This window comes from Ambystoma mexicanum, chromosome 7p (assembly GCF_040938575.1).
Source record: "Ambystoma mexicanum isolate Mex_15411 chromosome 7p, UKY_AmexF1_1, whole genome shotgun sequence".
NCBI classification, from domain to species: Eukaryota; Metazoa; Chordata; class Amphibia; order Caudata; family Ambystomatidae; genus Ambystoma; species Ambystoma mexicanum.
Window position 1 is genome coordinate 933,900,152 of NC_090939.1, and position 27,382 is coordinate 933,927,533.

Genomic DNA, 27,382 nt, shown 5'->3' on the forward strand with positions numbered 1-27,382 from the left:
GACAGCTACATTTGAGCCTTTAGTCACCTGGCCAGATCATTGTATCCTTCCCTTTGTAATCTCTCTGCCTTTCTTTTATGAATCTGCCCCATTTTTCTGTCAAACTCGGCGCTGCAGAAATAAAAGTATTCTTCCAGATCAAATAGCCCAATCTGTAGAATGGAACATGTCATCTCCAAGAGATACCAATACTTTGGATCCTTGTACAGCTTTACTTAAAGCTATGGCTCGGACTTCCGATCAACTGGTGCCTGCCGGGTCAGGACGAGAGGGTCAATCAAAGCCATCTGCTTCTTGGTTTTCACCATGTCTAAGGTCACTTAAATGCATTTGCTGCAGGGTGGAGCGTAAATGGCATATTAATTATTCTCCAACAGCAAAGCTGGAATATCAAACAGCTGTGCTAATGTTTCATCATGCCACGAAAGATGGAAAAGCTCAATTTTATGGCAAGCGTATTATTGAAGCGCCTTGCGCCTCTCGGGGGCTCTTTAGTGTTGCCAAAGGACCATCAGCCCCTCTGCCTCTTCAAGTAGATCCATTGCGTTCACAGGAAACCTGTGACCCAGTTAGAAAATTGGTAAAATCTAGCAGCATCTTTCTTCCAGTGAAACCATCATTTCAACTGTCTCTCCTGCCGCAAGTAATACAATGATATCTCATAGAAATGAATCTTTTTTAGTTTGATTCTGTTACTTAAGTTGTCCTCCCCTTTCGATTCAATCCCTCTACACCTGTGTCAGTCTGACGCTGAGTTCTTTTTTTTTCACTGAAGCGGTGCATTTTATCTTTTTCAAACTATTTTATTCCAAAGTCTTCAAAACATGCACTTGTTACTCTATTAAAGAAATCTCATCTTGACCTGCTGAACCCTCTAACTATCGTCCCATTTCCCTTCTACCAATGTGGATTAAGCTTATGGAGTTGACTCCCCAATTCTCATATTTAGAAGTAAATTATTTTCTGCATGGTCTTCAGACAGGCTTTAAACCTCTTAGAGGAACGGAATCTGTGATGATTTCTGTTCTGGATGACATTGCTTTGCTTCGAGACCGTGGTGAGGTTGGAGTTCTTATTCTGGTTGACATCTCCATGGCTTTTCATACAACTGACTATGCCATCCTGCTTAGATGCCTTGAGGAATTTGGTGTCGTTGGACTCCCTTTGTCTTGGTTTCCTTTTTTATCAGATCGCTCCCAGACAGTTTCTTTATTTCCGTTTTGGGTCAGAGCATGTATCCATTTCTTGTGGGGTTCCCCATGGTTCCTCTCTCACCCCTCTTTAATGTTTATCTTCGTGCCCTGGCAGACCTAATTTCATCCTAGAATGTCTGGTTTTGCACCTATGCCGATGATAGTCAACTGATTTCCTGGCTTAATGCTCTCAAATTAGATCCTCCAGCCAGGCTGAGATCATGCTTGGATTCCATTGGTAGCTGGATGTCAGAGAATTGGCTGAAGTTAAACTGTAAAAACACAGAAAATTCTGCTGATTGGTACCCAGGATTTTGACGGTCTGTAGACCTCAGACTTCTGGCCTGAATCTCTTGCCCAATGTCCTGCTGCTAGTACTTCAGTGAAGAGGCTTGGAATTAAATTACATTCTTCTGGGTCCAGAGACTCAGATTGCAGCAGTGTGTAATGCTGTTTTTTCTGAAACTCAAATTATTAAAAAGGTACTAGCCTTTATTCCCTCCCATCTGTGCCCTCGAGTGGTCACTGCTTCAATCATGAGTCCCTTGACTATTGTCACAGCATTTATTTGGGGGAACTAGAGTTTCTGCTGCACAGTCTTCAGGTCCTGCAGAACTCTGTGGCGCGCCTTGCTTTAGATGGCCTTGGCGCTCTCATTCACTATCTTTGTTGCAGCAACTGCAATGGCTTCCAATTAAACAGTGCATCGAGTTTACGACTCTTTGCATTGTTCACCGGGCTGTGTACAAATCTGGCCCTTCTTTTCTTAATGACAAACTGGTGCGCTATTTGCCACCTAAAACTCTACGCTCCTGTTCTCAAATTCTGATTGTAGTGCCTGGATTCCATAAGGCACTTGTTGGGAAGGTGTGGGGGGGAAAGAGGGTGACTGCTCCTTTTCGGTTTTGGCTCCAAAAATTTTGAATGCCCTTCCACCTCAACTTTGTGAATTGGGGGATCATTTTCAATTCTCTAGGGCTTTCAAGCGGTTTTGTTTTGTATAAACTGCCTTGGTTATGGGATCTTTCTGTGCAGCCTGTACATTTTAGCGCCCGGTTGCATTCGGGCCATGGTTTCGCGCTTTACTAATTTATAAATATATAAATCTACATTCAAGGCTGCCGCCTACCCGACAATACCATCTGACAAGGGTGATACGAGGTTCGACACTTTGGCCAGGAGAGTTTTCTCTGCCAGTAGTATGGCGTTAGTCTATTAAGTCTACTTGTGCCCTGGACAACTTGACCTTTATGCTATGGGACGTCATAGCTATGGCTTCAGAACATATCCCGGAGGGGAGTAAAGGGATGGTTAACAAAATGTTACGGATGGTAAGGAGGCCATGTGCCAGTCTTTGCAGTCTGGACTTGATTCTGCCGACCGTGTCAGCAGGGCCCTGGCAGCCAGTACTGTGTCACTCATATTCACTTAGCTGCCGGTATCTGACTTTGCGCCTGATGTTCAATCTAGGTTGTTTGATCGGTCCCATTGTTTGGAAGCATAGCAGATGAGTCTGGAGAATCACCAAACATCTAAAGCGGGAGCTAAATCGCCTAGCCCAGACTTACGGCAGCTGCATCAGGCCCATACAACTTTCCAAGGTTGAAGGGGGAGGGTCAACCCTTTCGCTAATATACATTCTTCAGAAGGGCAAGGGACCAGGCAAACTAAAGGGGGCCAGAAAAGATTTCCTCAAGGTGGACGAAGTCGTGGTGCAAAGTCCACCCAAGAGGCAGACTCCTTCCATCAGCCCCAAAACCTCTGAGGCCTTGTTCCACCGAATTGTTGTGGGGGGGGGGGAAACTCAATCAGCATTTGGAAGAATGAAGGGGGAATTACTTTTGATGCTTGGGTCTTGCAGACCGTAGCCCAGGCTTACGGCCTCCCTTTCTTAAAAAGGCCTCCAGATCATCCACCAGGGAGCCACACCCTCAAGGTTTCGGATCCGTTCCCTCTACAGGAGGTCTCCGTCCTGCTGGAGGAAGGTGCCATCGAACTGGTATCTGTAGCGGAGAGGAACCTGTGGTGGTATTCCCCCTATTTTTTTATCCGAAAGGGCAGAGGATTTAGACCCATTTTGAACTTGAGGTACTTGAACAAGTTCCTCAGGAAGGACAAGTTCAAAATGGTTACTCTTTCTCAGATCCTTCTGGTGCTCCAGCTCCAGGATTGGATGGTATCATAGGACCTTCGGAGGCTTACTTTCATGTGCTGATTCATCGCAAGGACAGGATGTACATATAGTTCGCCAGTGTCAGTTCTCACTTTCAGTTCTGAGTTCTACCATTCGAATTCAACTGCGCCCCAAGGGTTTTCACCAAGTTGATGGCAGTAGTGGCAGCAAGTCTAAGGAAGGGGGTGATTCACATCTACCCCTACCTGGACGATTGTATGATCAGAACAGGTCCTGGAATATCTCAGCATCACCTGTCACTCTCCCCACTGGGCTTCTCACTCAATTTCAAGAAGTCCAACATGATACCTTCTCAAAAACTTCAATTCTTTGGCGCGGTCCTGGATGCTTCCCCAGGGAAAGCCTTGCAACCCGAGGTGAGGGCTCAACACATTTGGCAGATGGTCAATATGTTTCAGAATCCCCAATGTCTTCCGGCTTTTGTTTTTTGAGGTGGCTGGGCCTCATTGCATCCTTCATTTTCCAGGTGTTAGAGGCTCGTCTGAGAATGGGGTCTCTTCAATGGGCCCTCAGACCCAAGTGGTCTCAGTTCTCCGTTAGAATGACAGACCTAAATCGGGTCCCGAGCAAGGTCACGCAGGATCACCTGTGGTGGGCCTGCAAGGAGAGCATACTGAAAGGGGAAACTTTCTGGCAACCATGGCCGGAGATCACGATAGGAATGCATGCTGCACTTACGGGTTGGAGCCCACACCAACAATCAGGCGATCAGCGGTCCCTGGTCTCCATCGGAGTCCAAACTACACATGAACCGTTTGGAGCCGAGGGCATTCAGTGTAGCGCTCATGGCTTTACTGCCGTCTGTACAGGAGAAGAAAGTCTTGGTAATGACTGACAATACAGTAGCCATGTACTACCTCAACAAGAGAGGCCGTGTAGAGTCACTCAGGAAGTCATTCAAGTGATCTTCGCCCTTTGGGGAACCCCTCAAGTGGATCTGTTTGCGTCCTGTGTCAACAGGAAGTGCGACCTGTTTTGCTCCAGGGAATTTCCACCGAGAGGAGCTCTGCGAGATGAATTCGTAGTGGGCTGGGAGTTTCCACTCAGTACGCTTTTCCTCCAGTCCCAGTCATTGCTCACGTCATTAGGAGGTTGCGGATGTTCGGGAAAGCCAAGAACCTGTTTGTTCTGGTTTGGACCAGGAAGACATGGTACCCGGACCTTCTGGACATGTCCATCTGCCCTCCAATTCATCTTCCCCAAAGAGAGGACCTACTCTCGCAAGAGGGAGGTCTCATTCTTCACCCAGAGATCAGGATTCTCAACCTTCACGCCTGGTTTCTGAGAAATTGAGATACAAAGATTGGGACCTTCCATAAGACATAATGGAAGTGTTGCTTTCAGGCTAGAAGATCAGCAACAAAGTCTATGTACCGCTGCCGAAGGTGTTGTCCTTTTTGCTTCATTTGGCAACCGTTGCCACTGTAAAAGGCTTCCTGGTGGCGCTATCCATTTTTAAGCACTCGCCAGAGCAGGGATCCTATCTCAAGATCCCTATGGTAGTCCAATTTTTAAAAGGACTCACTAAGGTGTTCCCTCCAGTCCCTTTCATTATACCAGTGTGAGACTTGAACCTTGTACTCAAATACCACGTGTGCTCCTTTTGAGCCACTGCATCCTCTAAGGATGTCAACTATCAAAACTGTTTTCCTAATGGCCATCGCATCTGCGCATCGAGAACTACAGGCTCTTTTCGTGCATGCCACCTTTTCACCACCTTTTACAAGGAGAAGGCTGTTTTGAGTCCATCCCACCTTTCTATCTAAGGTAGTTTCAGAATTTCATCTGGCTCAAAACATTGTCCTTCCTACTTTTTATCCTCCACCTCATCCTTCTAAGGAGGAGAAACTGCATCATCTGGACCCTAAAAGGGCCCAGAGTTTTTACATCTCTAGAATGGCAAACCTTAGACAAGGCGACTAATTGTTTGTGGGTTACACTGGTCACAAGCTAGGACTGGCTGTGACCAAGAAAAACATGTCCCACTGGATTATACTTTTCATTTCAGAATGCTATAATTTATTTATAATTTAGAAAGATGTTCCTGTGGGCCTGCAGACGTACTCTACTAGGGGAATGGCCACTTCATCGGCTTTACAGAGAGTGGGTAGCCATTCAAGACATCTGTGTTGCTGCCACTTGGTTCTCTCTTACATTTTTTTTTAACTCTTTTTTTATTAGTGGTTTCAAAAGATACAAGGCACTCTTCCACATCGCACCTCACATATTGTACAAGGATATTAGTACCCGAGTGCTGGGATCAGTATACAACAACTTCACATATCTAATAAAATTGGGGCCTATCCCAAACGCCTCCAGCAAAGCTAGGAGATAAACCCACGAGACCGAGTCAAAGGCCTTTTCGGCATTGAGAGATATGGCCACTGCGCTTCTCTCTGGGTCTATTTGTGCCATTTTGCCAAAAAGTCTGAAGATTCAGGGCTGTGGCCCTTGTGGGGATAAACCCGTTCTGGTCAGGGTAGACTAGGTTAGGCACTACTGGCAGAAGCCGGTTGGCTAGGACTTTTGCAAATATTTTAGCGTCAGTATTTATAAGTGCCAGGGGTCTATAGGACGATACATCTTGTGGTGGTCGTTGAGACTTAGGGAGCACGGTTATCACAGCCTCTCTCATTGTTGGGGGTAGTATATTACTCTCAAGGGCTTCTTCCCATACCTGCATCAGTATTGGTACCAGCTCTTCGTGGAACTCTTTATAGAATTCGGTGCCTATACTGTCTGACCCCGGTATTTTACCTGATGACAGTGTTTTGATTGCCTCTGTGATTTCCTCAGAAGTTACAGGCTGATCCATTGCCAATCGGTCCTCATCTGGGAGTTTTGGTAGGGAAAGTGCTGCAAGGTATGATTTAATTTCAATGCCCGATTTCATGTCTTTGTTTGAATATAGTTCTTTATAGAATTTAACAAATTCCCCATTGATCCCCTCTTCCCTCAGGAGTACCTCCCCCTGTGCTGTTTGTATGCTAGTGATCTGATTCGGTTGTTGTCATGTTTTAGCAGGTTGGACAGTGTTTTCCCAGCCTTGTTTCCATCGCCGTACCTACGTGCCCGTATGGGTGCTGCTATATAACGCATTTCTCTAGTGGCCAAGCTCTCAAATTCCTATAGGTGTGTATGTATTTCAGCCAGTATTCCTTTGTCGTGTGTGCAAGTGTAAGCCTCCTCCAATGCATCTAATTTACGTTCAGTTTCGGCTAGCTCAGCTCGCACACACGGACTTGGATATTAGGACTCCCCTGACCCAAACCATGAAGGATTCCCACACAGTGGAATATCTACCAACTGTTCCCACATTGATAGTGAAAAACTCCGCTATTTTGACGTGCAGTGATTCCACCACCCCGGGGTCACCCAGCATTCCATTGGGCATCCTCCAACTTTTAACTGGTCTCGGGGCATCTCGGAGTGCTACTTCTTACACCACTGTGGAATGGTCGGATCGGATAGCGTGCGGGGCAAAATCTCACACATTTTCAGTGCAGCAGTTACAGCAGAAGAAACAAAGCAGTAATCCGTTCTAGACTCAGAGTCATGAACCAAAGAGTAATACGTGTATCTCCTACTACCAGGGTGTAGTTCGTGCCAGGCATCTACCAGTGACAGCTGCAGCAGTATGTGACCTAGGGTCAGGACGGTCTTATTCGGTTCCCTGATAGTTGTCGTGGATCTATCAAGTGAGGGGTCCAGGGCCACATTGAAATACCCCCCCATATTATAGTGGGCACACTGATTGAGGTAATTAACTGAAACACATTCATATAGACGGCTGGGCCATCAATATTAGGCCCCTATGTGTTAACCAGCAGTAGCTGCTGTCCTGCGATCTCCCCCATACCACAACATATCTATCGAGCTGATCAACATTTTGGCCTTCTAGCTTTAACCCCACACTTGGATGAATAAGGGTGATGACCCCTCTGGACTGGGATGAATAATCAATATGGAACCTTAATTTGCCCCATTTGGGCAGTATGTGCATATTACTCGTTCCCATTGTGTCTACTGCAACATCAGGATTTGGGGGCCATGTCTGGCGATATAGTTGCCAATTTTCTTAGCTTTTATCCGGTTATTCAGTCCCCGGACGTTACATGACAGTAGTTTTACCCTCAACCCGTCACCAGTGCATTATAGACGATTGTTTTGACGATGTCTTGTCTCCTAGGGTTATGCCATTTGTACAACATGGGCAGCGCCAGCATCCGAGCAACCACAAATTTAACCATCAACAAACATTTCACCTCCATCAACCTCCCACCGGGACATAGCACCTTCCAGTGGCCATAAATTCCCAATTTATACCATATTAAGTCTGTTTCAAAACAACAACCAACTCCATACCCTCTTCCCACCCACCCACCCTCATCATCACCCCCAACTTGATGATGTTCCCACTTGAACTTGTGGAATATTCGAGGGGTAGCCATGTTTCCTCACATGACCGCCAACTTTCTTTCCGCTGCTCCACTTAACCATAGTTCGTGGGGCCGTCTTTGGCAACTAGTTCACCATAGCTTCAGACAGGAAGGATACAGTAGCCTTTGTATTTTGTCTTCCAGTGTGTGTCTTTAGTCCGCTGTTCAGGGCCTGTTATTCTGTACCGGTCTGCCCCCTCTGGGAGGCAGGGGTATAGAGGTTTCAATATATACATCATGGCTTCAGCCGGAGATTCAAAAAGGTGCGCTCTTCCTGCGTGTTGAATTCTCATCTTGGCCGGAATACTCAAAAGCACTGGTTCGTAGGATCTTCTGCTCGCCTGAACACCGGCAGAAAAGTCTGGGTATATGTGCATCCGGTTTTCTTCATATTGCAGCGTTCCAGCCTAGCTCGCCATCCGCAGGATTACATCTCTGTCCCTGTAATTAAGGAGTCGGGCAATTATCGTGCGCAGTGGCGCACTCGGCTTAGGTACTGGCGCCAGTGTGCGATGTGCTCTTTCGACTAGGAAGTGTTCAGAGAATGATTCCGGGCCAAATAATGACTTGAGCAGTGTTTCAAGTTGCTTTTCCATTTTGACCTTTCCCAAAGGATTCCGACACGCCCACTACTCGGATATTGTTCCTCCTTGATCTTGATTCGAGGTCCTCACATTTATTCTGTTGTTTGGACATAGTCTCTTTTATCTGAGTGATGTCGGGACTATGGTGTGCAATTGTGTCTTCATTGGTACTTATTCTGTTTTCGGGTTCCGTGGTACGTGCACTTTCTTTGTCCACTCTGGCCCCCAGGGAGCCAGTAGTGGCTACTATATCATCCAGCTTAACATTAACTGCGAGGAATCCATTTTGCGCTATAGTTGTCAGCCTCTCTTCTCGTTCCCCAATTTCAGGCTCAGCTGTCTCAGTGGGTCTAGTGCGTACTTCCGCAGTGTTAGTTTGGTTCTGGCTGCTGGTATAGGTTTCCATTGGCCCTTTCTTTTTATTGCCAGGGGTCTTTGCCACTTTGCCACTTTGCCTGATTTGCGTGGTTCCCCCATAACAATATAGCGGTGTATGATGTTGTTGTTCTCTCAATTGTCGAATCACACTCACTGATTCAGCTGTCACACTCCTGTGCAATTTCCACTCGGCCCCTGTATGTTGTCTCTATACAAGATTATTGTCACGATGGCCGCTCCCGGGGAGCCGGCTCAGGCCCTGCGTCCCCGAAAGCGGACATCAAGTCCCCGGGGAAGGTCCCAGCAACCCCTTATAGGGGCCCTTTGGACAGCGTCCTGGCGCCTATGGCGCCAGGCTCATAGAAAATGTCAGTCCTGGCGCCATAGGCGCCAGGCTCATTATGAAAGTGTTTGGGTGCACTTACCTGATGCAGACCATGCTGCAGAACCCCGGCCTCCTTGAGGCCTGAAAGGAACTACTTTACCTGTGGGACTCATTTACCACCCGGGCGTGGTCGGGGAAGGATACATACCTGATTGGAGGAAGGACACATTCTAGGAACTTCTTCCAAGGCTATTTAAACCACACCGGATCAGCCACACGTGCTTCGCGTTGTTCTGCATCTAGCAGCTGGACGCTCACTGTGTCTGCTCCTGCATCTTGACTTCTGCCACACCTGCCAGCATCCTGAATCACCTGCAAAGGAAGGGAACAAGAGAACAGAAGAAGGAAAAGGCCTCACCTGCTAAATCTGCATCCCAGAGACATTTCGCCGACAATCCTGAAAAGGAAGACATTTATTTTTAAAAGCACATCGCATCGATCGCTGCAGCGCCGCATTCTACTCACCTTTACAGGGCGCCTCCATGTTCAGCAGCGACCATCCGGATTCGCAGTCGCGCCCCCGCGCCTAGGGAGAAAAAGACAAGAACAAAGGTGAGAGAAAGAAGGGAAAAGGGAAGCTAAAACTCCATGTCAAGACTTACCTGTTGGGTCATTCCCTTTTCATTTCGGGTCCGCGCCGCATCCAGGCATTTTCGGACCCCGGCCCCTAAGGGGAAAAAGACATTAGCGTTAATGAGTGAATGAAAAGACATTACCAAAACACCCATTAAAGACTTACCTGATTACCACAAGGATTTCACCGCTCACCTCGGGTCGGTGCCTGTTCCCCAGCATTCCGTACCCCGGCCCCTATGGGGAAAAAGACACTAGCATTAGAACATTAATGCATGGACACAAGGGGAACCACTTATAGAAAAAACTTACCTGGAAGCCAAGCAAGTTTGGTTCTCACCCATCCGAAAATCCAGTGACGTAACTGGATACCAACGCGCCCCTGCATCAGAAGCAGGATGGAGAGCTCGTCCTTCCAGACCCTAAGGTGGGACGCTACGGGGAAGTACAGAAGGGTTTTGAGGAGGGTGAGAGGGGTAAGTGGGAGGCCGATTGCATTACTCCGCAGACAGTTAACCCCCTATTCTCACCTACAGAAGGATACTTCTGCGAGTCAGACAAGCCAGATCTGGGGCCCGGTCCAGTCCGTCTTCCGAACCCTGCGCATCACCTTAGACGCGGTCACAGCAGCGCGAACCAGGCCAGCGCCCCCGTGGGAGTCAGGTGAGCATTACAATTATAAAGGGGTTCACAGATTGGGGGTTTTATGCCTGCGCAATCCTCCGGATGTGGTCCTTCAACACGTGGTGTCCTTCCACGTATTGTATTGCAGCACTGTTCAGTTTATACTAACTCTTAATGTTGTGTCTTTCCACCAGTTTGCACAGCTTCCAGTGTTGCCCGATAACTTCTGTGGGTCTGCCTTCCGCTGCAGACCTGCCGTTCAGGGGGATATGCCCTCAAACAATTCAGAATATAGGAGACAGCATCCCCATCGTGCAGTGTTGCATTCACACACTCGTACATGGTTGGGCGTTCAAAATGTGGATGCAAATTCTGTTAGCCAGCAGCGCTGTGCCCTATATGCGAGTAGTCACAGGGTCCCGTGTGTGGCCGAGTAAAAAGGAGCAACCCGGCACGTAGTATTTCACTCATATAATCACTTAAACCTTGACTATGTCTCACGTGGCAAAGAGAAGCCTCTTCAGTGCCTGCGAGAAATTTTGTCTGAAGAATGTCGGCGTCGAGGATCGGCACCTCAAGTGCCTTTGTCTCCACCCAGACCATGATGAAGACAGGTGCGAGATTTGCTGTGGCTTCCCAGCGAAGACCAAGAGGGATTGCTACTGTAGGCTAGTGACTTGAATCAACCAGGAGCAGGCCTCTGACGTGGTATCTGGGCACAATCATGCCTCATCAAGGACTGGTAGGTCCCATGAATAGGTTGAGGTCCTTTGAGCATGCTCCTTCCGAGGGGCTCCAAAAGAAGGTAAAACAGCACCATCTGCTCCCACGAAAGTCATTGTAGGATCTGGTTCAGGATGGGGTCGCTACCCATCGCTGGCTCCGTCTACGGTCAGCAAACCAGCTGCAAGTCCCTAAGCCCTTCCAAACATACGTCTTCTTCCAAGGTGTGAGAAACCTGAAGGTGTATCACCCGCTAGTCCCCGGGGGATCTGTCATCCAGGTGGCCAGGACATGGCCATCGCTATTGGATCCAGTTCCTGGGGGTGAACCAGTGCGGGAGGATCACCTTGATGAGGGGTCTTCGAGAAGTGGAAGTGGGACACCTTAGGGTGGGACGCATTATCCCATTCCCTGTAACACCTTTTCCCCATCCTACCAGGTAGGATACCTAGAAGCTGAACTCCCCTTCCTCCCCCCCCACCCTCCAACCCCTTTCCAGACACAAACACTTTCTCAGGGCAGTTCACTGTGAGCGACAACGAACTCACACCAGAGCTGTATACTAGACCTGTCCCAACACCATGGTCAAGTAAAGTCAGACAATTACTGATCATTACACCCACCTGACTCCATCACACTTCCCCACACAGATAAAAAAAGGCAGAGCATGAAAGCACTCTCTGAGCGAGGAAAAGCACACGAAGAAGCAGCAGTTCCAAGATGGCAGTTTAACACGAGAAGAAAGGCAGCGAGACCAGAGAGTGTTGAAAGGAGGGAAGTGCCCTGGACCTCTAGAAACAGTTACTTTCATGAACCTTGGAAAGTGAGAAACCTAAGACCAGGAACTGAAGCTGAATAAACCTACGCTATGCATCCTGTGTCGATAACCCAGGCAGGGAGGAGCGATTGGCATCGTGGTACTGTCCTTGGCTCTTACAACAAAGCTGCGCCAGTAGAAGCAGCACAGTCGGTGATTCCGAGAGACTGATAAAAAATCAGCTTGTGTTTGAACCAAGTTTGCAAGCGGCAACATTGTATGAAAAAATCCATAAAGGACAGTGTTTGAAGCACATCTGATGAGCGGCGCGAACACGTGGAAACCAAAGGAGTGAATGTACTTTGAAAGGCCAAGTAAGACACAGTGTACAGAGTGGTCAAGCACCACGTGGGTGCTCATTCGAAGGTCTCTGTTAGGTATCCAACTAAATGGCAAATATATTGTAAAAAGGAACTTTGTATCAAAGTCGTCCTGAGACGGGTCAAGTTAAACCCTGTGCACATTTGAAAGTCTTCGATAAGTGAAATGTGGGCTGCAATTGGTCCGAGCACGGCTGAGGGAGACTAATTTAATACAAAGAAGGAATCTGAGCCTGGCTGAGGGGGATGCATGCTGAGACACCAGAATTAGAAAATTGTAAGAAGAGAACTTTCTATTTTTGTTTTGTACATCAGGCCATCTGAATCAAGAGACTTTGTTGAGAAAAGAGACTTGGGCACAGAAGGCACTGATACTGGAAATAGAACTGTATCCTTGTGTCGAAGAAGCCAGAGTGTGTCCTTGGCTCGAGTGAACAGCCTTGCCCCGTGCTGAAAATGTGGGGAAGGGAGGCCAACGGCCTGAACGTCCAGACTTATCATTTTGTGAACACTTCTTCCTTTTTCATGAACATTACCCCACACTATTTGTAAGTTAGCGGTAAGGATTGGCAATCATTTTTTTTTTGTATACGCCCTTTTATTTTGACAAGGCCCCATTAGGATTGCATTATAATTATTTGATGGTCGCAGCTTGCTCCCATCTGTAGATTTAGGTTTAGAAAGGTGTTTATCCCCCCCCTTGTGAAAGTTCAATAAACACCCTTGAACTGTGGTCACTTGTGTCTGGTCTTACTTCAATAGCATGCCTTCATTACAAAGGACAACGAAAAGTCACTGAAGGAGACACCAACCGGAGGCCCATTGGCGGCTCCCTCGTCTTCGTCATCATTTGGGGCAAAGGCCCTGTCAACGGCTACTTTGTCTGCCAAGAGCTCTACTCTGTCGAAGATGGCTTCATCTACCAAGCCTGTTACCTCATTGACTACTTAGTCAACGACCATGGCATCGCTGATGACCACCTTGTCAGTGCCTCCCGTCGACATCTGCCACTCCGTTGAAGAGAAGTTCGGCTGCGACCGTCGTTTCCACGTTCACAAGGACACAGAGGGTGTCCTTACCGCTTCAGCCTCAGTCAGCGATACCGACCATGATGATATTGATGGCAGCAATGATTCTGCAGATATCCATCATCGCCTCTTTCCCGAAGGGCTCAGGGAGGGCGAGGTGACTCCTGTTTTGGCCCATTAGGGTGTCCACTCAAGCTCCTGTGGGGTCTCTGAGGAAATCTCCTCACATCTATAGTAGTTCAGAGGATGACCTGCGTGAGGATTTCTACTCGGACCACGAAGGGGGCCAACAACCCATGTCCCACGAGGGATCTCCATGCCAGGAACAGGTCCTGCCATTTGCACCCCAAACAGCACCCAGGGATAAGTCGCTGGACATCCTCACCAGCCTGCACACCTTGGTGGAAGAAATTCAACAGAGGCTGCCTGTGGCTCCAGTTCCTGGGACAGCCCACAGCCCTTCCAGGTTTCGCACCAGGAGTCCCCCTAGGCTGAGTCCTCCCAGGGCAATGCATCAGTTGACGGCGCCCCAGTGGGGGAAGAGCCACTGTGGACAGACACTAGCATGGACATGAATACCACGGCTACTCATACGGACGGGCATGAAAATTATGCCCCTGCTGACGGGGAGCCCCTGGGTACTGACGAGCCTGCCAGGGCTTCACCACCGGACGAGATTGGATCGTTCCACGCCATGATCTCAAAGGCATCCAAACTTTTCAATCTGGTGCTGGAGAAAAAGGAGGGGTCTATTTTTCAGCTACGGGAGTCTTTGAAGAAGACTGTCATGTTGTTCCCACTGTTATACAACGTCTGGGAAGAGGAGTAGACCCCTTATGAAGATGCCAAGTAACACACACTCCAAATGAGACAAACTGGAGTAGAACGACAGGGAGCTTTGGTACAAGCTTGTGCCAATATTGGATTTCCCAACATCAGTACCCATGCATTCCCCCTGTGGCGTGTCAGGAACTTCAGATGGCCCAACTGCTGCAGGAGGTTCAAGCCATGCTAAGGAAAGGGGCAATGGAGCCGGTCACTCAAAGCCTCTGGGGCTCCAGAGTGTACTCTATATACTTTCTAGTACGGAATAAATAATGAGGCTGGCGGCCCACCCTAGACGCCTCAGCAAGTACTTGAAGTCCCAAAAGTTATGGATAGCCCTGTTGCAGCGCGTGCTCTCCCATCTGGAGGAAGGGGACTTTCTAGCTACTCTGGGCCTAGAGGATTCCTGCTTTCACATCCCCATTCATCGAAAGCATTGGATGTTCATGCGTTTTGTTGTCCAGGGACAACACTACCAGTTCAGGGCCCTACCTTTTGGCCTAAAATCAGCTCAAATAGTGTTCACAAAGTGCTTTGTCCCAGTGGCAGCACATCTACACCACAAGGGAATACATATCTATTCTTATCTGGACGACTGGCTCATTCGTTCCCGCTCTCGCACTGGAGATCCAGCACACAGCGGAGACCCTACACCTTCTAACAGAGTTCGGATTCTCCATCAATTATCTATAATCCTCAGTGGTGCCATCACAGAACGCTCTGTTCCCAGGCGCCCGCCTCAACACAGTCGCAAGCTTGGAAATGCCCTCAGAGGAGAGGGTAAAGGCCATCCTCGGGAAGGTTCAGCGCATGTCGATGGCACCCAACCCGTAAGTCTGTTTTGTTAAATCGCTGCTGGGCATGATGTCCGCCTGCATCCATCTTCCCTTTTGCAGGCTCCAAATGCGTCCTCTCCAGGAATTCCTAGATGCCAGGCAACAGCAGGTCACACGCACTTGAACAGGCAAGATCGCTCTCACTCAGGTGTTCGGACAAGCTCTACAATGGTGGGGGGGGTATCCGCTTCTCACTCGGGAAGCTTCCTTTCAAACCCCCAGTACCAGGACATGGTCACCACGGATGCCCCCCTGGAAGGTTGGGGAGTCCACACAGCACAGTCGCACATCCTCACATCGCACACGCTCCTGCCTGAAAACCCTTCTTCTCCACCCCCCCCGACTCTCCTTCCCTACCGCTCCCTCTATCCCTACCCATCCCTTCCCCTCTTTCCTTCCCCTACACCCCAATGACCTCATATAAAACGCTGAATGTAAGCCCTTCCTCATAAATCCCCCCTGACTCCTTCCCTACCGCTCCCCACCTATCCTCTACCCATCCCTTCCCCTCCCACCTTCCTCCTCATCCCGATGACCTCATACAGGAAGTTGTAACCACCTAAGGGTGTTATACTCTCCCGTGAACTCCCCTCCTCCCCCCCTTCCCCCGCCTCCTACTGAGTTAATTGTTCCATATACTGTACCACTGGTTTGTTTCAATTTTGTAAATTTACTTCTTCTCATGTACTGTTGTTATTCTGTAAAGCGCTTTGGTGTAAAGCGCTACAAACTCAATAAACATAAACTTAAACATCAGAGGCCTCTGGCTCCCGGAGGAGAAGGACCTGAACTTCAACGTCTTGGTGCTCCGAACAGTCTTCTGGGCCCTCAAGTTGTTTCAACCTCAGATGCGGGGGAAGGTAGTGCCGATCTTCACAAGTATCACCACCACCATGTTCTACATCCAAAAACAGGGCCTGACAAGCTTCCCCCACCCAGTCCATGTGGTGCTGGGACATTCTTCACGGTATGTTTCTTGTCCCCTTTCACCTGGCAGGCACCAAGAACACCATCGCGTAGTCGCTCGGCAGGGAGCTGCAGTCTGCCACAAGTGGTAACTTCAGCAGACACAAGTATCCCATCTCTTCAGCAGGTGGGGCCATCCTCAGATCGACCTCTTGATGACGGCGGCCAACTCCAAGTGCTGGAGGTTTGACAGCAGACATCTGCAGCCGAGGAGTCTGTGGACACCTTCTCGTTCCCATGGGATGATCTCTCCCTGTACTCCTTCCCTCCGATTCCGCTCCTACTGCGTGTGATCAACACACTCGGACGTTGCCATTGCAGAGTGAACCTCATCGCGCCGGCGTGGTCACAACAGATCTGGTACTCAGACCTGCTCCATCTTTCAGTGGCTCTGTCCATCCGGCTGCCATCGCTTCCCAACCTTTTCTCCAGAGAAGGGATAAGAATGCTGCATCATGACCCTGGGTCGCTGAGTCTCATTGCCTGGCTCCTGCAGCCCTAGAGTTTGGACACTTTTCCCTGCTGCAGGAGTGCAAGAAGATCCTGGCCAGAGCTTCCTCAACATTGTCTTGTTACGGCAACAAATGGAAGCGCTTCACAGTGTGGTGCAGGACTCGGAGGATTACGCCTCTGCGGGTAACGGCTCCAGAGCTCCTCCCGTACCTGCTTTTGCTGGCCAAAGCGGGGCTGGCTCACTATGGTCGCACACGTTCGTCAAGGAGTTCCTCAAAGGCCTCTTCAGGACTTTTTTTGCTGGTGAAGGATCCAGCCCTGGCTTGGGAGCTCAACATGGTCTTGACTAAGCTCATGGGGCCTTCATTTGAACCGATGCCAGTCTTCTTTCCGGACACTTCTACACCTGCCGAAAGTGTGTTGCATTCGCTGGACGTTGCTCGTGCCTTGAAGTTTTATGGCACGCACAAAAGATTTTCAGAACACATCTCAACTGTTCATTAATTTTGGACCATTGGGACACCGGACGGCCCTGTCTAAGGCTTCCATTTCTAGATGGCGTGCCGGCTGTATCATGCACTGTCATTGTCGGCCAACAGACCTCTTCCAGGCTGACAAAGAGCCCACTCCACCAAAGCCATCGCAGCGACAACTGCGTTTCTCTCTGGTGTTCCCCTGCACAACATCTGCAGGGCTGCTACGTGGAGGTCCACCCACACCATCACAATGTTCTACTGCGTCGACAGGGATTCAGGGAGGAACCCCAGGTGGGCCAAGCAGTGGATTCACATGCAAACCCTCCCTCCTTCCCTTCTGTGGCTCTTCTTGGTTCATACTGCCACTTTACATGCTCTACCAAATCTGAAGATGGCTACCAGGTGTGGAGTTTAGGGGAATAGGGGTCATTGTCTAGGGGCATTATGACCCAAAGGACAATGATTGGTTATAGAGGAGACATGTAGTATTTAGTCTAAAGCAAAACTGCTTTTCTTTTTAGTGAGCATTCTCAGCATGATGACGGGTAATATTTCTGAGCCTATTCATTCATGCAAGACCCATGCTGCAGAACAGATGTTACAAGTACGTAACTTGTACCCCTGGTAATGTTCTTTCAACTGGATGTTCCTCCCACGTATTCCTCATCACCACTCCCATCCTGCCTCTCAGTTGAATTTCCGTGTATTACAACTTCCCCTCTTTAACGTTTGGTGTTTTTGGCCTTGTGAATGTCTGCGCTCTGGAAGAAAGCGGAAACAAACGGAAGAAACGGGTGCGGTGCATACTATATGTACAGTTGGTGACGTCCTGCTCGAGATCGGACAGAGGCTGTCGAGGAACACCGAGTCAACGACACACAGCACCATCTACAGAGAGAAAATGTTTCCGAAGCAGCTATCGCTGCAAGGAGTTATCAAATATGAGGAATACATGGGAGGAACATCCAGTCGAAAGAAAATGACTATTGGTAAGTAATTTGTCCTTCTGGCGGAGGAGTGATTCCATTGGTTGGACCTGAAGCGGCCACTCAACTACTTCATCAATCAGACGAGGGACGTAAGAAAAGATGACCAGATTTCTTGGGTTTATGCTGGCGCCTGTTATAACAGGGCTTTGACTGAACAACCCTGTCAAGCTGGATCATTCTTTGCATCTGGGAATGCTACGATCTGGATGGGAAAGATGTACCTGAGGGTCCCAGGTCTCATTCAATAAGATGGCTGGCTGCCACCTCTACCCTTCAGAGGGGGTTCTCTGTCTTGGATAAATGACAAGCGGTGATGTGAGCCTCCTTGCACACACTTGCCATGAATTCCCAGTAAAGCAAGGATTCTCATTTCGTCAGCACAGTTCTTCATAATTTTCTGGTCTATGTAGTGTACTCTCGTTCTACTCCCTCCTGCAGATCCACGTACATCTATGGCAGTGTATCATAGATGAGAAATATGGGGGAGGAAGGAATCCATTAGAAGGACACATTACTTAACTCTCGGTAATGTTCTTTCTGATAGATGTTCCTCCCATGGATTCCTTATCACCCTCCCAACTGGTCCCTCTTGGTGGATAACTGATACATTGATCTGTTCTGTGGTCCCTCAGCGGCTCAGTGCTAGGGAAAAAGGTGTAAACGTGAGGTCTAGGGGTGCGTCACCTCAATATATACTGGGCCAGACGTCATGTCTGGCGTGGGGTGCATAGTGGCATCAAACAGAGCAGATGTAGGGCCACACTGCACCCTCTGGTGGCAATTTGTTTTACAGTGGACAGTTGCGCTGCAAATAAAATATCATAGTTGAGAAATCTGTGGGAGAACCATCCGTCAAAAAGAACATTACAGAGAAGTAAGTAATTTGTTCTAGAGGAGACATAATATAGGCGAAGTTAGGCCTGGCTGGGACCTTTGAGGCAGCAAGAATATGGACAATTTTGAATATCGTAGAATACCCCTGTCTGCCAGCCACCCATCAACTCTGCAAGTGCAAAGTGCTGTACTGCTGCTATAAAAGGAGGAGGTTATTCGAGTTGGGAGGAATCCTCTTTAGGCCATAAAGGTAATCTATGCTGTTCTTAACACCCCTTACCATTTGTGTACAAATAAGGTGAACTTTGCTCACTCTGGTTGTGGTATTGTTGGTAATGGGAAGGAGTGAATAGCAGTTGAACCAAGAAGGAAGAAAAAACATGTCTTTGCATCCCTGATAAATACCAGAGATACTTGCTTTGCTTGAAAAAGGGGAATTTGTCTTCTACTGGGGATGATTGCTTTAAAAGAGCCAGACTCAATGCTATCAAATCGACATGTGTTGTAAAGAACTAAGGTAAATGAGAGTGCATTAAGTGCAAATCCTAGGCCCACTAGGTTCATGGGATTTCAATATCTAGCAGATTCAGTATTTTTATAAAAGGTTGTGAGAAATCGTTTTTTCTTGTACATTGGGCCAATACAAATGGTTGGCACTACTGGTTGCAGCAAGTGGCCATAATGACCCAGAAAACTGGCCCACACTAGCCTGTTAGACTTTGCCCTGTGAGCGAAACCGATGCGGTTATTAAATGAGTGACTGAATTCATAAGAAAAATTATATTTGATGTTGAATTACTTAAATCTTCACATTTTCTTTTCTTTTAGGGGAGGATCAACATACTTCTGGAGAAAGACCCCTGCCTCCAAAGGTTTCCAAGGTGATTCCTACTTATAAAAAGGCACATTTTTTACTTTTGTCCGAGCTTGCTTATGGCTATGTATACATCGTTGAAACAGAACTACAATAGTGGATTTTGCCTTGATTGCACCTCATCTTTAAATCTTTTTATAATGCAGATATCATTTGCAGAGACTTAGCAATGGTAAAGTCATATTAGTATGGAAAAAATAAACTAGTCTATTGGCAAGCCAATGTGGTAAACATCTCAAATGTATGTTATGCAAAAAATAACAAGTATTTTGTATTTGATTTTAGAATTATAGACAGAATACCTCTAGTGTCGTTTGTTAGATGGATCACTTGTTAGATGGATCACAAGTGAAATTAATATTTTCACAAATACTTTTTCTTAAAAGCTGCTATATTTTGTTTAAGTGAAAATTGGCTGACTGAAAGGTAGTTTTATATCACAGCTGTTGTAGATTAAATGTCAGTCTTCTAAAAGTAATGGAATACATGGAATGATATATAATTGATGAGTTGAAGTATGGAATGATCTGAAATTACTGTGTTTTATTTATAATGTGTATGTAATGACGTGTATGTGTATAAAGGTGTATGATAAACCGAAATACAACTTAGAAAAAAGAAAAAGAACATGCATAAATAAACATGAGGGAATCAAAAATGGAAATTGCTGATTTTCTCCAGTACCACAGTTCCTGATTCTACCTTCAATGTGAAAATGTCATACAATAGATTAATTACTGTATTGGGCAAAAGCTTTTTGAATGAGTTTAGGATTTAATAGTCTCATATTTCTCCAGCATGGGGTCTCGCATGGATTCACATGCTCATGAATATTCCCCGTCGTCAGGCCGGGAATCCTCTGTATAGAAAAAATCAGTATCAGTTTCGTTTCTGATCTGTCTTTCTCAGTAGTAACCAATCACTGGTCTCTGGGTCATACTGCCCCCAGCCAATGACTGCCCTCTCCCTAAGCCCCTCCCCTGGCAGCCATCCTCAGATTTTTACCGCACATTCAAGTGTTGGGAGGCCTCGAGCTTAGCTCTCGAGCTTTTGCTGCGTTTTTGCGCTTTTTTCAGGAGATTTTCTCATTGTTTTGGTTAAAAGAGCCTCAAGCTCCACCGTTTCTACTTCCGATCAACGGGGATCCGTTTCGGAGTTTTCTATGCCCCTCAAGAGTGAAGATTTCGTCGAGTTACGCTTTTGCAGGATTCCAGAAGTTCCGAGGCCTACCCCGGACATGGCCCAGGAGAAAGGGAGCTCGACGATGCCAGCTTCAGAACGTTTTTGAGGAGGACGAGCATTCGTTATGCCTCTACTGTCTCCATGAGGACAAGACGCACAAGGAAAAGGACTGCGCGTTTTGTGGAAACATGTCGGAGCGGACCATGAAGGATCGCCAACTGGCTGGAAGGTAAGAGCCCGCCAGGCGAGAAGAAGAAGTCAGAGCAGTCTTATAAGTCCTGTGAGGGTGCTTCGGCGACAGGGGCCCAACAAAAGGCTAAGCACCGCGAGTCCGCGGGCACCGGAAGCAGCGAACGGTGGGGCTCCTTGGCTGCCAGGCAGGGCGCACCCTCCCCGGCGCCATCGACCACGAGCCAACGCTCTGGCTCGGGTAAGAGGAAGTCCGAGAACCCGGCGAAGCTTCTGGAGAGGCCCCGGTCGATCTCGAAGACTCCGGCAGAGGGGGAGCGAGGCTCGGACCCTCCCCCGAAGGTGAAGGCCCCGGGCGTACAGAAGGTGACGTTGGCCGTGATTCACCCTGCTAGGACCTCGATTGAGGATGTCGCTGCGGCCCTGGCTCAGCCTGTGGAGGCTACACCAGTGGAGGCGCCCTCAGGTACCAGAGGCTCCCTGCCACCGCGGAGGGAGTCGTCTTTCAGGCCCATCGAGAAGACCCCCACGAAGTCCTCGTTGGAAAAAGGGGGCAGGGGGGTGGTGGCCATCGTGGATACGGACACGACCTCTGAAGAGGAGCTCATCCAAGTCGTGGAGGAGACACAGCCCATCGGGAGGGATCCCGACGAGGGCGACGGTGACGCAGACGAGGCTCCTCAAGAGCCCTCGCGCCCGTCGTTTCCGGCGCCGCAGGACACCTCGGCGGCCATTTTGTCAGCCATCCAGAGGATCCGGAGCCAGGACCTTCGGGGAGCCCACCGCCTAAGAGGAGGAGGCCGCATCCTAGGCCTCCTCTCCCGCCTCTGCGGCCTTCTCTGCCTTCCCCCCGGTCCACTACCCACGGGGATGATACAGGCATGGACACGACTACGACGGGTACGGATGATGACGGAGGCGACAACGGCACTTGTCCCCCATTGCCCCCTGCCCGGGCGTCCCTGCCCGACGAGATTGGATCCTTCCATGCAATGATCTCCAGGGCATCCGAGCTCTTCCAGCTCTGCCCCAAGGAAAAGAAGGAGGGGTTCCTTTACCAGCGGCGCGAGGCTAAAAGGAGGACGGTCCTCGCCGTACTGCTTCTTGATGACATCTGGGATGAGGGGCTCGCCCTCCTCAAGAACCCTGCCTCGGCTCCTGCGAAGAGGGACTGGTACGAGAAGAAGTACCGGGTCCCCGACACTGCCCCCTTGTGCCTTACAGCACAACCTACCCCGGACTCGGTCGTCTCGGCGGCGGCCAAGAAGAAAGCGGGGGTGGGGGACTTCGGCCTCGACTTCAACCTCCCCTCCAGACGGCGAGGGTAGGAAACTGGATGCGATGGGACGACGGGTCATCTCATCTGAAGCAACGACCATCAAGGCGGCCAACGCCCTGGCCATCGTAGCCCGCTATGACAGGGAGTTGTGGTTTAAGATCGCCCCTCTGTTGGACTTCCTTCCGGATGCCAAGAGGGCTGAGGCCCTGGAAATCTTGCAGGAAGGTGAGATTGCCTCGGACCACGCCATTACGGTGGCTACGGACATCCCCGACACCGGTTTCCATCAGTTGGGCAATGGCGTTTGCCTGAGACGACGAGGATGGCTCAGGGCGACGGATTTCCGCCAGGACGTTCAGACCAAGGTTTTGGACATGCCTTTCGATGGGAACAACCTTTTTGGCAAGGCGGTTGATGAATCCCTTCAGGCGATCAAGACGGACACGGAGACGGCCCGTGCACTGGGGTTGCTCCAACAGCGACGGCCGTCCTTTCGGAGCTCCGGAGTCAGACAGGGTGCCTCCAAGGGAGCCGGCAGCAGCTCCTCTACTTACCGTCAAGCGGCAAGGTCTTCGTCGCAGGAGGCCTACAGGGGACGCGGCAAGTCAGGTGGATCCCGCCGTCGTCGCCAAGGTGGTCAAGGAGACAAAGCGGCCTCCAAGCAGGATTGAACCGTCTGTCGGGTCGGGCCCCTGCCGAAGCACCCCGGTGGGAGGCCGGCTGACGAAGTTCGTCGGCATGTGGGAGTCCATCTCCACCGACCGTTGGGTGCTGGACGCCCTGGCCCTGGGGCATGCCCTCGAGTTCCAGAAGAGGTGCACCCGCATTCCTCCCGTGGCCAGGAAGGAAAATCACATCCCTCAACTGCTGTTGGAAGCACGGGCGATGCTCAGGAAAGGTGCCATCGAGCTCGTCCCGAAGAGGCTTCGGGGCTCCGGAGTTTACTCAAGATACTTCCTCGTGAGGAAGAAGACAGGAGGATGGCGTCCCATCCTGGACCTGCGACGGCTAAACAAATACATCAAGGCACAGAAGTTCCGGATGGTCACCCTCCAGCACTTGCTGGGACAGCTGGAGGAGGGCGATTTCCTGTGGTCGTTGGATTTGGAGGATGCTTACTTCCCCATCCCTATTCTAAAGAGACACCGAAAGTTCCTCAGGTTCGTGGTCAAAGGGCGGCACTACCAGTTCAAGGCCCTCCCGTTCGGATTAAAATCGGCGCCCAGGGTGTTCACCAAGTGCCTAGCACCGGTGGCGGCGCGGCTGCGCCTGCAGGGGATCCACGTCTACCCCTACCTGGACGACTGGCTCATACGGGCAAGGACAAGGGAGCTCGCCGTGGAACACACTGCGAAGTCCGTCCAGCTGCTCACGGACCTTGGGTTCTCCATCAACTTTCCAAAATCCCACCTGGTCCCATCGCAAGTCGCCCTGTTTCTGGGAGCACAGCTCAACACAGTGGCGCGGCAGGCCTCACCGTCGGAGGAAAGGATAAGGACCATCCTAGGAAAGGTGCAACGTCTACTGGCCACGGACGTGGCCAAAGTGAGGTCTATCAAGTCCCTCCTCGGAATGATGTCCTCCTGCATTTATCTCGTGCCCCATTGCAGACTTCGGATGCGGCCCTTGCAAGAATTCCTCTACGCCCACTGGATCCAGACGATGGGCAGCTTCGAGGACAGGATCTCGCTCGATGAAACTATCCGTTAGGCGATACGATGGTGGGGTGTCCGCGCCCATCTGACAGCGGGAACAGGCTTCCTAGCCCCGGCCCACCAGGTGACGGTGACGACAGACGCCTCCCTGGAAGGTTGGGGAGCGCACACTGTTAGGCAGAAACCTGTGCAGTTCCCTTAGGGACCACTGCAAAAGATTTAAGACTACAGGTGTTGGCAGTAAATCCACTTGGTAGCAGTCTGTACCACCCAGATTTACCTGGTAGCTGTGGCTGAGCAGTCAGACTTCCCTCAAGAAGAGTTAGGCAGTATGCAAAGTATACTCAATAGGCACTCAGATACAATAAAACAAGCAAACACTGACCAGAGCTTTGGTATCAAAGTATATAATTATTTATTTAAAAACACACAGTTGAAACACTCCAGCACTCTTATTGTAAAATATTCTAAACACAGTTACTATTATGATATATACACCCCTTTTTCCCTATTAGAAAATCACAGTAAAACAACATTTATTTTCATACAGAGGTGAGCGCTTAACTAGATTGCACTCTAATAAGTTTGTGAAAAAGGGAGGGAAAAAGACAGAATAAGAAGAGGTACACCACTCTACGATTCCAGAACACTGTTAGCAAGGCAGAGAGCAAAAAGTCACTGGTGAGCCAAAGTCCAAAGGCTGGGCCCACTCTTAGAGAAAGCAGAGCACAAATGCGCCCAAGATCACACAGTTACACTACGCTTAGAAAGTCTTGCAGAGGGTTCAGAAAAGCGTTTAGAGAGGCTTAGAAAAGTTTAGCCAAGGTGTCCCAGGCTAACTCAGGTTCGAAAACGGGGGCTAAATCTACCCCGTACAGTCGGTAGCAAGGGAAGCCAGGCGGGACACAGTACCTTAAGTGGGAAGGATCCTCCAGCGGTGGCAGTTTTTCCTGGTAGTGGGTGCAAGTTGCGTCGTCGTCCAGGGGAAGAGAAGATCTCGACTTGGAGGAAAGATGAAGGTCGTTGCACTACCAGGGCAGAAACCAGCCGCGGAATTTTCCAGTTAAAGGTGGTACCTTGGTTTCGCGGTCGTGGTAAAACGTGGTATCCCGGTTGCCGGGGTGCTTGGCACGGGCAAGGCGGCCACAAGATACGTCGGGAAAGCGAAAAGATGGTGAAACTGGTTCTCCCCACCAGTTAAAGGAAGAAGACTGAAAAAGTGGTGAGGCAGTCCAGCAGGGCTCCACCGGTGGTGGTGTCGTGGCAGGTCGGCTCAGCTTCTCCCTCGTCGGATTCTTAGGTCCTGTGGCGACTTCTGAAGTTCCAGTCCCCAAAGCCCTGCTTTTATGCAGCAAACCCCCATTCACTCAGCCTAGCTGTCACTCAAACATGCTAAGTGGTGAGCCGGTCGGCTCACCACTTGGGCCAATCAGATGGAGTGCGACTTGAGTTGCCTAGGCAACTCAGTACAGGGTGCCTAAATTTCCCTCCACCCCTCCTAAGTACTCCAGACAGAGTGGCACCACTTTGGAGGGCTTTTGTGGAGAAGCCCGCCAAAAAGTGGAACAAAGGGCTCGACTTGGGTTGGAGTCACAGAAGAGAACACAAACGCCATTTTAGAATCAAGTTTTGGCAAAAAATACCAACCGGAGAATTAATATTAATTAAATAAACTGGCGGTATGTTCGAGGCTACTGTAAATAATTAAATAAAAATAGTAGCCTAAAACAATGGGAAATCCCAAAGGAAAATATTCGCGGTTGAATATAAAAAATAGTATCCACTGCCACCAGCCAAAACTCGATCAGGGGGGACGGAGACGTGCCCCCTCGACTAACAGACCCCGGGGCAATTGAATTGCCCCAGCCAGTACGTCCACAATATGATGATTTGTACTGGTTCTGTTCAGAATTTAAGACTAGTAAAGTCAATGGTGACTTTACATGCCCTGGGAGACAGTAGCCAGTCCCAGGGTATGGAGTCTATACTGGGGGGTCACTATGACACCCCTGTGTCACTGCACTGAGGGTGCTGTGTAACACACATCACAAAAATACATGAAGCCCTATGGAGTAAAAGACCCCATAGCCCATTAAACACATCTAGATTCAAAGAAACACACTCAAATCATGCCCAAGAATGAGGGTAAAAGAGTCTCACTCTTGGCAGGAGAAAAAAATAAACCCCAAAAATCCAGCGAAGCTGCTCGGGGACTCACTAGGTTAGGCCATTCAGCCTAAACAGAGAATTCTCCCTAACACACACCGGGGGCCTCCGCGCGAGAGGCCTATGGTGCTCGGATGAGAAGACTCTCCACATCAACATCTTGGAGCTCCGCGCAGTGTTCTGGGCCCTCAGGTCCTTCCTTCCGTCCCTCAAGGGCAAGGTGGTGAGGATCTTCACCGACAACACCACCACGATGTTTTACATTCGAAAGCAGGGCGGAACCAGATCCCCTGCCCTGTCCAAGGAAGCCCAGGATCTGTGGCATTGGGCCATCGCACAAGGGATGTTCCTGGTACCCTTTCATCTGGCAGGGATAATAAACACCATCGCCGACTCACGCAGCAGGGAGCTGCGCTCGTGCCACGAGTGGGAACTGCGCCAGGATCAAGTGGACCGACTCTTCCGACGATGGGCGAACCCCAGATCGATCTCTTTGCGACGGCGGCAAACTCCAAGTGCCGGAGGTTCACCAGCAGGTTTCCCCAACCGAGGAGCATGGGCGATGCTTTCTCGTTCCCCTGGGACGGCCTGTTCCTTTATGCATTCCCGCCGTTGCTACTCCGGCTCATCAACCAGCTCAAGAGGTCCCGGTGCCGGATGATCCTCGTCGCACCGGCGTGGCCGAGGCAGATCTGGTTCCCGGACCTTCTGGACTTGTCAGCGTCCACACCAGTCAAGCTCCCGACGGACGCAGATCTTCTCTCCAGTGAAGGAGGCGCCATTCTGCATCACGAACCAGAGTCGCTGAACTTGCAGGCCTGGCTCCTGCAGCACTAGAGTTTGGAGGATACAACATCCCGGCCGACTGCAGAGAGTTTCTTGCAAAGGCCAGGGCATCCTCAACTCTCAAGTGCTACGGACACAAATGGAAGAGGTTCTCTGTCTGGTGCCGAGCACAGAAGATTAACCCTCTGCGGATTACGGCCCCTCAAGTATTGCCGTACCTACTGTCTTTGGCCAAGGCTGGCCTATCTCACGCTTCCATCAAGGTACATCTGGCTGCCGTCTCACGTTACACCAGAACTACAGGACGGGCGTCCTTGTGGTCTCATCGTCTGGTAAGGAATTTATGAAAGGACTGTTCGATCATTCCCACCGGTGAAGGCCCCTGCCCCGGCGTGGGAGCTCAACGTGGTACTAACTAGGCTCATGGGGGCCCCATTCGAGCCTATGCATTCAGTACCCTTGAAGTTTCTGTCGTGGAAGACAGCATTCCTCGTGGCCATCACCTCTGCACGACGAGTGGGAGAGATCCAGGCCCTGTCTTGCAAGCCTCCATACTTGACTTTTCACGACACGAGGGTGGTGCTGAGGACGCACCCCTCCTTCATGCCCAAGGT

General features: G+C 49.7%; 1 protein-coding gene across 9 annotated transcripts in view; it reads left to right on the forward strand.

The window, feature by feature from the left end:
• SENP7 (SUMO specific peptidase 7) overlaps window positions 1–27,382 on the forward strand; it is a 1,759,378-nt gene that overhangs the window by 1,429,244 nt on the left and 302,752 nt on the right. For all 9 annotated transcript variants that reach the window (XM_069637251.1, XM_069637256.1, XM_069637257.1 and 6 more), the window contains one exon: window positions 19,466–19,518. In XM_069637251.1, coding sequence (XP_069493352.1) covers window positions 19,466–19,518 — 53 coding nt within the window. The remainder of the gene's footprint in view (window positions 1–19,465; window positions 19,519–27,382) is intronic.